The sequence below is a fragment of the Vollenhovia emeryi genome, unplaced genomic scaffold, assembly GCF_000949405.1.
Source record: "Vollenhovia emeryi isolate VEMERY1.0 unplaced genomic scaffold, V.emery_V1.0 DF939287.1, whole genome shotgun sequence".
NCBI lineage: Eukaryota > Metazoa > Arthropoda > Insecta > Hymenoptera > Formicidae > Vollenhovia > Vollenhovia emeryi.
Genome location: NW_011967079.1, coordinates 115262 through 127116, shown reverse-complemented (window position 1 = coordinate 127116; position 11855 = coordinate 115262). Strand labels below are relative to the sequence as shown.

General features: G+C 43.9%; 1 protein-coding gene across 1 annotated transcript; it reads right to left on the bottom strand.

The window, feature by feature from the left end:
* Positions 1 to 3660: 3660 nt before the first annotated feature.
* On the bottom strand, positions 3661 to 10096 carry LOC105559178 (sal-like protein 1). Its single transcript, XM_012007279.1, has one exon. The coding sequence runs from the start codon at positions 10094 to 10096 to the stop codon at positions 8042 to 8044; it is 2055 nt and encodes a 684-aa protein (XP_011862669.1). The 3' UTR covers positions 3661 to 8041.
* Between the last annotated feature and the right edge of the window lie 1759 nt (positions 10097 to 11855).

Below are 11855 nucleotides of genomic sequence, written 5' to 3'. Positions count from 1 at the left end.
GCATAATTCGCCTACAGGTGAATCCTGTTCTGCCCCCCCCCCCCCTAGACAAAAGTCTGGATACGCCCATGGTACGAGCCGATCTAGGAAACCTCGGTAGTGCGGTCGATGTAGCTCGAGATGAGCGAACTTGATTGCTATTATGCTAATTACTGCGATAACCGCTTGATGGACATAACGGTGGAATTACATCCCTCAATTTAGTAACCAATATCATTCGTTATCTGCCGACTTGAGTCGGTGATAATATAACCCACACAGCATTTATGTCGGAAAGATCTTAAGATATCGTTTTAAAGATAACTTTTTAAGTAATAAAAAGGATATACAGATAAATATATTAAGGTGTCTGTTATAAAAGGTTTAAAAGGCATCTTTTGTTTGAGAGATTTCTCACTGGGTAAAATACACAGGTGGAAAATTTGTGTTTTCTTGTTAAGAAAATGCCGGTTGACATTTTTGTGTTGTCTCTTTCCGAAGGTATTTTTGGATGTCCAAATTATAATGAGAAAACATTAAGAGATCTTTTCCCAGGAGTACACTGCTGTGTGGGAAAGTACTCCAAGAGTACTCGAAAATATTATCCGATACACAAATTTTTTGATAAATAGAAATTCATGTGCATATTCACCAGTCGTTCGTTCGATTCATTCAATCGATTTGGTTCCTTCGCGAAAATTTCTTACAAAAGTATATCTAAGGATTCTTCCAAGATTTTTCTTGCTTGGCGATAGCTCGAAAAATTCAAATATTTATCAAATAAAGCACAAGATGCTCGAAAAATATCGATAACATTCCTGTAGAAAAGAATGCATGTCGAGGAACAACTCAGTATCAGTTGTTTCTCCCCGTTGAAGTAAACTGAAATGTTCGACGAAGCGTCAGAATAAAATGGCAAATTTACGTGGCTCCAGCTTGGAAGTCACACCTAGTCAATCTATTCTTCGTGTTTTGACTATTCGATTACAATACAATTGATTAAACGTCTTATGCGTCTCTTTCTTTTTTTTTATAAAAAAGCATATAAACCTTTATTAAAACTAAGTACAAAAATAATAGGTACATTTCTTCGTCTTCGCGTCTAAATCTCTAAATTGCTATGCCGGCTGATCCGCCATTCAAAACTTTTTTCAATCATTGTACACTCGTGAGCAACAGCGAAGAGTATCCTGCCGAAGGATGATGCAGGGTGCCTTTCCTCCTCATATAGTATTCTTGAGAATTTGTTCGCCATTTCTCTAAAACGTTAAGAGATAAACTAACAAGAATAGAGAGCGATTACATACCAAAGTCGAGTCGATATTAATTAATTCGTAATTAATCCATAAGTTAGAGAAACGGGCGATCCTTGCTTCGAATCGCCTACAATTCCACGCGAGTATACACAGTGTCCCGTAATTATCGACGCCACTCTACATTCGTTCGACCCTGCGGGAAGTTCGCGACGGGGGTTTTATTGAAAATGTCATTCTCTCTAATATCTATATTAATTAAATATTAACTCTCGTCGACAAGCTGGACGAGAATTTCGTTCACTGTACACATATTGCACTCAGCAATTTACTCTTGATATAAAAATCGTCCCGTGTAGATCGTCTCACGGGTCGTTGGACAATCGCTGAAGATTAGGAGAGAAACTTGAACAATCGTGTTATTGCTAAACTATAAAACACAACGGGTGGGACCTTATAATGTATAAAGTTTCAAAAACGAGTCTTACGTGTCGGTCTTTAAAGAATTAAGAAAAGAAAGAGCGATACAACTGTAAAAGAGATATCGACATAACGCACGGAGGTACGTTGCTAATGTATACACATACATATACATATATATATATATATTTACGTATAGAGAGAGAGAGAGAGAAACATGTATATTTATATTATATATATTACGACTTCGTTAACAACATAAAATGTAATTATTCACATAACACAATATTCCGTGATATAATAAAATATAACGATCTGCTTTTGTACTGGGTAGGCCGACGCGCATACAGGATGTCTCCGCACTTCCGAAAGCTATCTCAATGACAGATTTTCCGAGTTTGAAGCTGATTTTCTTCGGCGTGAGTCTCGCGCGCAAGTTTAACGAATTAAAGTTTAAGATCAACGGGGCATCTCGTTTAGAAGTATTTTCTATATAACTTCTTTATAACTATTTTATATTAGAAAGTCGCTGTACGATTTTTGTACACGATTTTTAGAACAGTCTTGAGTACCAAAACATTTCACATATATTAGAGTTTTTATTAATAAATTTTATTAATATTTGACATAGATTTATTGAAACTGAATTGCTGCAGAGAAGAAATGGAATGTAATTTTCAAGGAACAGACTTCAATTTACAAAAAATTTGCCGTTGAAATATTTTTCGTTAGTATGTGGTCACCCTATATATAATATATAATATATTTCATTAACTTCTTCGGGCGAAGGTTCGCTTTATCGCGCGCATTCACAGCTAAATGGAATAATTCTTCGGCCCTAATTTTTTTTATTCACGGTCGAGACGAAGATGAAACAGCCACATTTCAGCTGACGCGCGCGTTGACCCTCTCCTCATCCGGCATTAATCTATATTAATCTGTTTTCGTCGCGCGGCCCTCGACTGCTTTGAGTATTATTGCATCGTATTACAAAAAGTGGGAAAGAAAGGACGCCTTCTACATTTACATTCTCGTTACCATGGTAACCTCGGGATTCGGATTCGTATCCTTAACGGGTTGTGTAGCCGCCACGTTATTCCTAAGATTAGCTTTACGTACGTACATGCTAGGCAAAGTATAGGCTGAGAAGAGAGTAACATTAAATTTAAGAACATGTGTCTCGAACATAGGGAAAGATCTCGGCGATCTTGTGGATTCTCGAGTACTGAGGAACCGAGGATCCGTAGACTCCGATGAGTATTCTCTTACGTGATGCGAGCGACGAAGCGGCTACTTCGACACATTGTCAGGAAACAAATGATATTACGATATTGCGCTTAAAATAAACAGACAGTACCGGATAAATATCCCTTTCGCGAAAGATCTTTCGTCTCCGAATAGCTTTAAATTATGAATTTCGTGGCAAGTTTCTTCAACGATTAAAAAAAAATGTTTTATGACAGAAAAATGTTTGTCGGTAAACAAAGGGAAAATTATTAAGAAAAATTTTGAATCGTCGACACATTTCTGGAAAGACAAATTTCTTTTCGCGCAGTAGAAAAGTTAAATTTGTCATTGTATTTAGAAAAAAATGTTGGGCTATCGTTATCTTTGTAAAATTCTCTCTTGGATTTAAAAAATGGTAGGATCGCCACCTACGATTGTTCGCGATTTTTTCTGTCTCGGTAACTCGTTTTCCTCTGCATTTGCGTCACGCGATTCGTTCATAGCGACCTTTACGTTGCTCTTTTCGCGCAATCTTCCATCTATGGAGATCATTGTTGTAAGATCATTGTTGGGGTGTGCCTCCATCTTACCTTCAGAAGGTTAACAGGCTTGGGTATGCGTCTAAACAGTCACTTAGACTAATAATAAAACTTACAGTGTCATCAAACTTCAACGAAAAAATCCCAATTATCGAACACAAGTTCAACGCTGACGTTTACATTTAACATAAAATGTTTGAGATAATGTGAATAATAAAAAAAAGTATAAGAATGATAAAAATATTTAAAAAAATGGGAGAAACAGATGAGAAATATTTAATATTTACAACGATCCGCGGTAAAGCAGCGGTTTTGCGAATATTAAGTGTCTGAGAACCAAAGAAGGATCTAATTCCGAGGTCCTTTAGGCTCATTAACCCTCAAAGACGTCACGCTTGTAAGTCATCGTAACGATGCCGCTTTCCTTTCGCGATCGCGAGATCGAGGGATCGATCACGCGGTCAATTCGCCACGCGCGGCTGATTAGAAGCGGGATTAGGGCGGGTCGCAATCTGATTCGGCGAGATTGGTGAAAGTCGCAGATGCCTGCGACGGCGGTGACTTTAAACACCCCTTATAAGGTCGTTCTCATCATCTTCAAGTACCCTAGACGTGACGAAGCGCTACCGTAATAACGCCCTTACATCGAGGACGCCCTACAAACCATGCGAGCCAGGCCACCGTTTCTACACTTTCAGTGCTCGACCTAGTTCATTTGGCTCTTTAATTATGTTATTTACCGCGAGATCAAATGTACTTTATCTGGCAATTAAAAGTAATACAGATCGGATTCTAGAGTTATTAGTTCTGGAGAAAATTAATGATAGCTCCCAAATTTTGTAATTTCAAGTAGATGGAGAAATCTACAACTTGTGTATATATATATATATATCTTGTATAATCGGAGTTGAAGATAATATAAGAATGAATCGCAGAGTTTCTAGCTTCGAGAATGAAATTGTACAATTTTGAATTTACTTAGAGCCTGCGGGAAAAACTCTGCAAATATTTGTCTCCTCCCTTCGAAATCTGTCTTGCTTTTAATTATTTAGAATAGTAAAACACGCGAAAGAGGGCGAGATACAATCGACGCGGTACTCGAAATTAGACGACTAGTTACAATTACGGCGGTCCGCACTTGACGTCTGATTTAATTGGAACAACTGTAATTAATGTCCGTTACTTTGCTTCATACTTTTCCCTCCCTTCTCGCTTGGATGAATCGACTACAATTGAGTAAGATAACAAATATAATATTATTTCTGTCTGCTTGACGACTATATATTATTGTATAATTGTGACCCACGGCTGAGAACAGCAATATCGGTCGGCGCTATTTCTTAACAAAACGATTGACTGATCACTGCAGTACCTGACGATGTGCCTTCTAATATCATTTGCCGCTTGCGTCGTCGATTGAGTATCAGCGGAAGAATAGTCTCGATTGTGTTGCGCATACGTGACTAATTACGCAAATTGGATGAATTGGCGGTGATCGGCGAGGGGGACGTCCGCGGCCGCGAAGTCACGCGAGACTTTCCAATTTTTTAGTGAACACCGTACGACTCCTTCCCTCGGTATTGTTTAAATGCTCTCAATTTTAGTCCAGGCAAAAACCACATAAACTTGAGATAAATAATCCCCATGAAATTTATGCGATACTTTTAATTGCGCGCAAACGGGCGCGCATTCATTTTACATAACGCGGCTCTCACCGGGGAAAGATAATTTTAGAAAATCTGAAACTGAAATCAGAGACAGAGAGGGAGGGGGGCGTTGATAAGAGCCGAATGCATCGCATCTTTTAAACGCTCCTCTCGTAAACCGTCTCACTTTTACGCACAGCGGCCGTGCAATTAATTATCGCGATAACGAATCGTCGACAGTGCGGCGAATAAAATTATCACCGTATTATAAGTGAGGTGAATTTATCGCCACTTGCCGATACGATGTGACCACGGCCACGGTGAGGTCGTGCGCATGGCATGCGCATACACGATGAGCACGCACGTAACGCAATATCGACGCAACGTGTAATTACCAGGCGAATCTCTCGCGATAGCCCGAGGCGGCCCTTCGGAAACTCTGACCTCCATGGCGTTGTTACGGGGTCGCGGGCTCCCGGGAAATGTGGCACGCGGCTACAGGGTGTTCGCGTTCGAGGATTTGCGCGCCGTCCCCGGTCGTCGTGCTCGCCGAAATGAGTATATCGTATCGTGATTAAATTAATTATCGCAGTTTTCGAGATCGTAGCCATAAGAATCGCGTCGATCATTAGGATCGGTAAGCTCTATTCTATTGGCTCCAATTACTCCGCCGGTTGTTCAGTTCCGCTTTATCGGGGATAATAGGCTTAATATTGATAACGACGGCAGTGAATATCACAATGCATGAACGTCGGGTGCTATAAATTTTATCATCCGCGGACATTGACTCTTCACGAATGTCTTTTCTCAAGAACCTTCGATCCAGGGACCATTAATTTTTTACCTTGAAGAAAATTAACGTAAATCGATACAATAAATAATTCTCAATCTTCATTATGTTTAATGATTTTATTAATGAGCGTGTATAATCGTTATTCAGACGTTTTGTAACTGTGTCAACGTATTTTCGAAACAGTTTGACTTGCAGGAGTTAGTATACACTCCAAGTCAAACGAAACTCTGGAGAAACTGCCGTATTCGTCTTTACAATCTGAACTAGAGAGATAGAAACGCGGGGTGAATGTTTGTCTGAAAAAAAATCTTATTCGATAAAATAACGGTCTCAAGTGTTAATGTTCAGACTTACGGTAAGTAGGGCACCCGCCTGAACAACAAAAGGATAATATTAATATTACAATATCAAAAAAATAGTGCATATATAATTATATATACATCAGCAATATTATAATATCATATTATCACATACGTAGTGTCGTTGTAATATTATTGTTTCATTGGAAATGCTTTCTGTGCGGAGGAGCTTATCTATTTCGCGAATAAATCAGGCAAGAAAAGACTAAGAGCGAACGCGATTCTCACGGCAATCGATCGCGGTGGCTCTGCGGTATACGTAGCATTCGACAGAACGTTGAAAATGATCGAAAACAATCGTCGTCGCGGTTGGTCCCTTTTTCAGATGCGCTTTCGCGAGGGAAGAGAGAGTTGAAAAAAAAGGAGTACCAATGAGAGAACAGCACTTACGCATCTCGTTACGTTTGCTTCGCTCTAAACCGCTCGTTGAGTATGTACCTAAATCACAGCTCATGCTACTAATTACTTATTAAAGGGTCTTCCTCTCGATACTCTGCGCTTATCTCATTCTAAGTTACTGCCCTAATCTACTCTCTGTGTACACGGGGCGTTTCAAAACTACCAGATGTCCCTCTCGCTACTCCTTCGGTCGATCTGGAGCTGAACTTTCTTTAATAAAAATGTCGACGCGTCTGCAGCTTCCTCAACGAATTTCGAGTGAACCTCATTTCAATAAAGTTTTTAATTTGATCGGTAAATATTACAGGCGCATGCAATGTCAAGAATTAATTTCTTTTCCAACATTTTCATTAAAGAAAAGTCGTTCTTTTCCATTGTCGAAGAAGTTTTAAGAGGGTCTGATAGTTCTGGAACATCATGTACAAATTACAATATATATAATTTATTTTATAACACATCTTTAACGTTAATATCTCGTGGCTATTATAAATATAATAAATCGTCAATTAGCCTATAAACACTCTTTGTTCTGTCTACGTCGTCGTCGTCGTCGTCGTCGTCGTCGTCGTCGCTGTTGTGAGTGTCCCTGTCGTTATTGTCATTAACGATAATTGAATGATCGTAGGAACAACAATTTCATGGGTGTCATGTTAGTGGGAGGGATTAGCTCCTCTTAGCCGTCAATAATTAATTAATATTTAATACAAAAATCCGGCGACAGAAGAGCCGCCGTTAGGATAGATAATCTCGCAAAGTTCTTAATTAACCTTTTAATTAACAACCCTTCGGTCGCGTAGTTCCGCCATGTAAAACTCAATTCACGGGCTTCTCGTTTACGTACGGGATGTCGTGGAGCATCTCTACTTTCATATAAATCGCGAGGATTTATTTTTCTCACTGCAACGATTCACATTGAATCTGATTTGGGGATCAATTAAGTTAAAACACTGATTCAAGTAGCTGCGTGAATGTTAAAACAACTTACGCAACTCAAGAAACTGAATTGAAATAATTTAGCAAGCCTGATTATGTTCTAATAAAATAGCAATCAAATTAAGTACTTTAAACAGGTTATTACTAATTAAATATGGTCCCAGTTCAGTTTAAGTGACTCAAGTTAGATTTTTATCTGGAGTTTCATCACATAATTCCTCAAAAAGAGAATTTGTTTCCGGACACCCCGTACACGCTATCCCCGATACGCCTATCTAATACGCTCGTCATGGTTCGCTCTTTCTCGCAAGCTCGCTCGCCTTTCCATCACGGAAAGAAAATCATATTCATATAAAAAAGTGGAGAACGAGAAGAAAGCGGGGACCAGGTTCGGTCGCGCGCTATCTTTTTCCCAGAAAGATAAAAGAAGAAAGGGAAACGTGGACGACTTGCATCCGCGCCTGACGTCGTGGCCGCGTCTGTGTTCTGCGAACTAACTGGGGGGACTGCAGGCAGCTCCCGTCGGATCTACAGCGACCTGGGACCTGCTGGCGATGGCGGGGGACGCGGAGGTCACGTTAGGCTCCGCCGTCGGACTGGTGTTTCCGTTGTTTCCGCCGCTCCCGGAAGCGGCCTGCTGGATACTGCCGGGCTTCTGAGTCACGTGGGTCTGATAGTGCTTGGCCAAATGGGCCTTCTGACGGAAGCTCTTGCCGCAGAGCGAGCAGGCGAACGGCTTCTCGCCGGTGTGCGTCCGGATGTGCACGTTCACGCTGTACTTGTCCTTGAAGCCCTTGCTGCAGATGCTGCAGTAGTGGAGGGAGCGCTCTTTCCGCTGAACGCTACCGGGAGAGCCACCGGAACCGCCGGTTTGCTGCTGGCTCGAGTTGCTGGCTTCCGTACCGGCGCTACCGTTGCTGGCGCCGTTGGCGTTGTTGCTGTTGCGATTGGCGCGCCGCACGTACTTCTTCGGCGACTTAGAGGTGACACCCGCTCGGCCGGAAGTCAGCTGCAGCTGACCTGACTGTTGCTGCTGTTGCTGCTGTTCCACGTCGGTTCGCTGAGCGGATTGCTGCTGCAGAACGTCCTGCTGGGCAGCCGTGACTACGGTCACGGTGCTCACCTGGCCCAGATCGGCTGGTAACGTGATGGTACCCAGACTGCCACTTGCTGGATCTAACGTATACATCACCGTGGTGGTCGCCGATACATTACAAACCGGCTCGAGGCTGCAGTATGATTCCACCACTTCATTCGCGATGCTTTTAAGCTTCTCGTAATCGCCCGGTCGATAGGTCGTCTGGTCCAGCTGCGAGAGTAGCAGATCCTCATCGGTGCAGGTCTGCATAGAATCCTCCTGTTGCTGCTGCTGCTGTTGCTGCTGTTGCTGCTGCTGCTGCTGATCGGGCACCAGTAGACCCGCGGTACCCGAAACCGACATCGAGATGGTGGACGCCTGCGAAGACTGCGAGGACGAGGAGACCGACTGGGCCGATCCCGTGTACAGTTTGCCCTGAAGAGCACTTCTTAGAAGACTCTCGGCGGAATCCCCGGCACCAACGGCGACCGCAGCCGCTGCTGCGGCCGCGACCTCCTGCAAATTCTGATCCGACAGCTTCCAATCGTTATTGTTGTCGCCGGAACAGTTGGCCGAGGACGCTCGCGCGCACAACTCTTTGCTCTCAACGAACCCGCTGTCGTCGGTTGCGTATTGAGACGAGGGCACGGTAAAACCACGGCCGTCCGGCCCGTGAAACCTCTCGTTGACGCTTCTAGGCACTTCGCCGCTGGCCTGTTCGTGATCCTGCTCGCCGGAAGACGGCTCCATACTTAGAATAGCGTCTAGGTCGAGATTGGGCCGCAGAGACCAGGAGTCGCCGGACGCGGGCGCTGGACTTTTGCAACAGTCCAGCGCGTCCATTGAGTTCGCCTCGTTGTTCAGCACCGTCAGGGTGTAGATGGCACCATCAGTGTTCTGTCGGTCGTTGGCGGTGCAGCCCGCACGGCCCGTACCAACGGTCTGATGATGATCGTTGGGACCGCCGGCGGCCGGGTGAATGACACCGTCGGTGGTGTGCGCGTTTGAGGACCAACAGTATTTATTGAGATCCTCCAAGAGGATATTGCACGTCTGTTCCTTACTCTCGTCCTCCTGACCCCAATAATCGCACTCGGACTGGTCCATGGCAGTGGCCTCGCTGGTTTGATGTTGCGAGCGTACCTGATGATGCACGTGATGATGTTGATGGTGATGGCCCAATGAACCGGTAATGGTTGAGACGGGCGGCAGTGCCGTCAGTGTGTTATTGTTAGTCTCCTTGATGAAGGGCGAACTGCCGTGCGAGCCCTCGTGGTCATCGTGAGTCTGAAGATAACCGCCCATCGCGCGGCAGCCGCTGGCGCCGCGATGCAGGAAGCTCTCCTCGTCGGAGACGACGCCATCGGCCGAGGCGCAGTGCGGCGGCGGCGACACCACGAAGTCGAAGAAGTCTGTCTTCGGCAGATCCTCGCTGCCACCCCCTGGTGCGAAAGCCTCTGTCAGGTCCATGGAAATGATATAGCGGCGCTCGTTGTGCTCGTTGTCGCTGGTACCCGCTGCTAGTTGGTCCCGGTGAATATGTTGAGGTTCGCTGGATGCCGGCGTCGATCTGAACCAGGTATCCTCGTCAAACGCAGCGCCCTCGATTCCGCCCCATTCGCCACCGCATCCTCGAGTTCCACAGACTACCTAAAAAGAAGAAACGGTGCGGTTTTAACACGGTTCTGATGTGTCTTTCCAACTAGTGGTATTAATTATTCGAAGCTTTGCAACTTCGAAGCTTCGAAAATTCGACACTTCGAAAATTCGAAACTTCGAAGCTTTAAAACTTCGAATCTTCGAAGCTTTGAAATTGAAAATCTTCAACGAAAAATCCCAGCTCTAGTTCCAATTACTTTATTAGTACTTAATGTAAAAAGTTAGGCTTGGCTTTTGATACATGTTAGGGTAAAGAAACTCAGATCTAGATCGACCAAGGCTGGCAACTTTATCACGAGACACGGTAGTGTCTCACGCCAAGTGTAAGCGCAGCTAGTACCGCGCGCGCGATTTTAAATTACATTAACACGACGTTTCGGCCATAATACTGGTCCTTTTCAAGAGAATCCTATTGCTCATTTTTCTACGTCAGCTTGATTTTTAAATGACTTCTCGTTCTGCTTGGGCATGATTGGTCCTATGTCGTCCTATGTTGGACACGATTGTCTCTAGTTTTTCGCTGGATCGAACAAATAGAAAAATCGATCGTGATGAAATGCTGAGCGAGCTGCTATTTTCCGCTGAACGCGGCCGATCCCTTGGGAAAACCTGGAGAAACCTTAAAATTTTACTCTAGAAAAATAAGAAATATAAAAAGTGAATTTGGACACTTTAAACTTTTATTTAAGCTAAACTGAAAACTCACTTTAAGAATTCAAAAGAAAACTTTAAGAGATTTGTGAAAAGTATGTGATATAATACCGCGTGCGGTTTTCTTCTTACGAGAGAAAGTGCTGTGCCGCGCGGCCTTCTAGCGGGAACTTCGACAGGCTTGGCTATCCAAAAATTACTTCAAGTGTCCAAAATTACTCTAAAATTTTCTTAAGTAAACTTTTAACTTCTTTAAGTAAACTCTTAGATTTGAAAGATTACTTTTAAAAACTGTAATTTCGTTTGAAGCAAGTTTTCCCAAGGGATGATACGAGGCATCGAACTCTCCTACGTTCTCCAATTAGGAGCCGGAACCTCCTTTCGGACGGCGGTACCAACATAGTATAACTAGTAGGCCCACTCTGTCATTTGTTTTGTTTAGCGCCGATTCTTTCTGCGCATCCGCCATTGTTTTGGTGGAGCCAATGAGACGGATGCGGTAAAGTGAAATCATGACAGGATTTTATACCAAAAACATGGCGGAATACCACGTGATCGGAACCGAAAAGATGAAAGGACCGACAGAGAGTGGGCATACTAGTTACACTATGGTACCAATACCAACGACTGATGGCGCAGTCCGGGCGTTTCGCAATCGGCTGGAGGAATGACACTCGAGCGCTCGGATATCCGGGAGCGCAGAGCGGCTGCGATCAATTGTTGCGCGCGGCTCGCGCCGCTGGCATTTAGCCGAGCGCGGCCGCACTGTATTAATTTGGTACAGTGCGTTGTGCCGCGCCGTTGCTGGATAAGCGAGCGCGGAAAAGAAGTTGCGCAAGCAAGCGAGCAAGCGTTGCTCATACCACTCGGCGTCGTACACGCGCGCCGTCCTCTCCTCCGCTCTCTCTTTCCCTCTTTC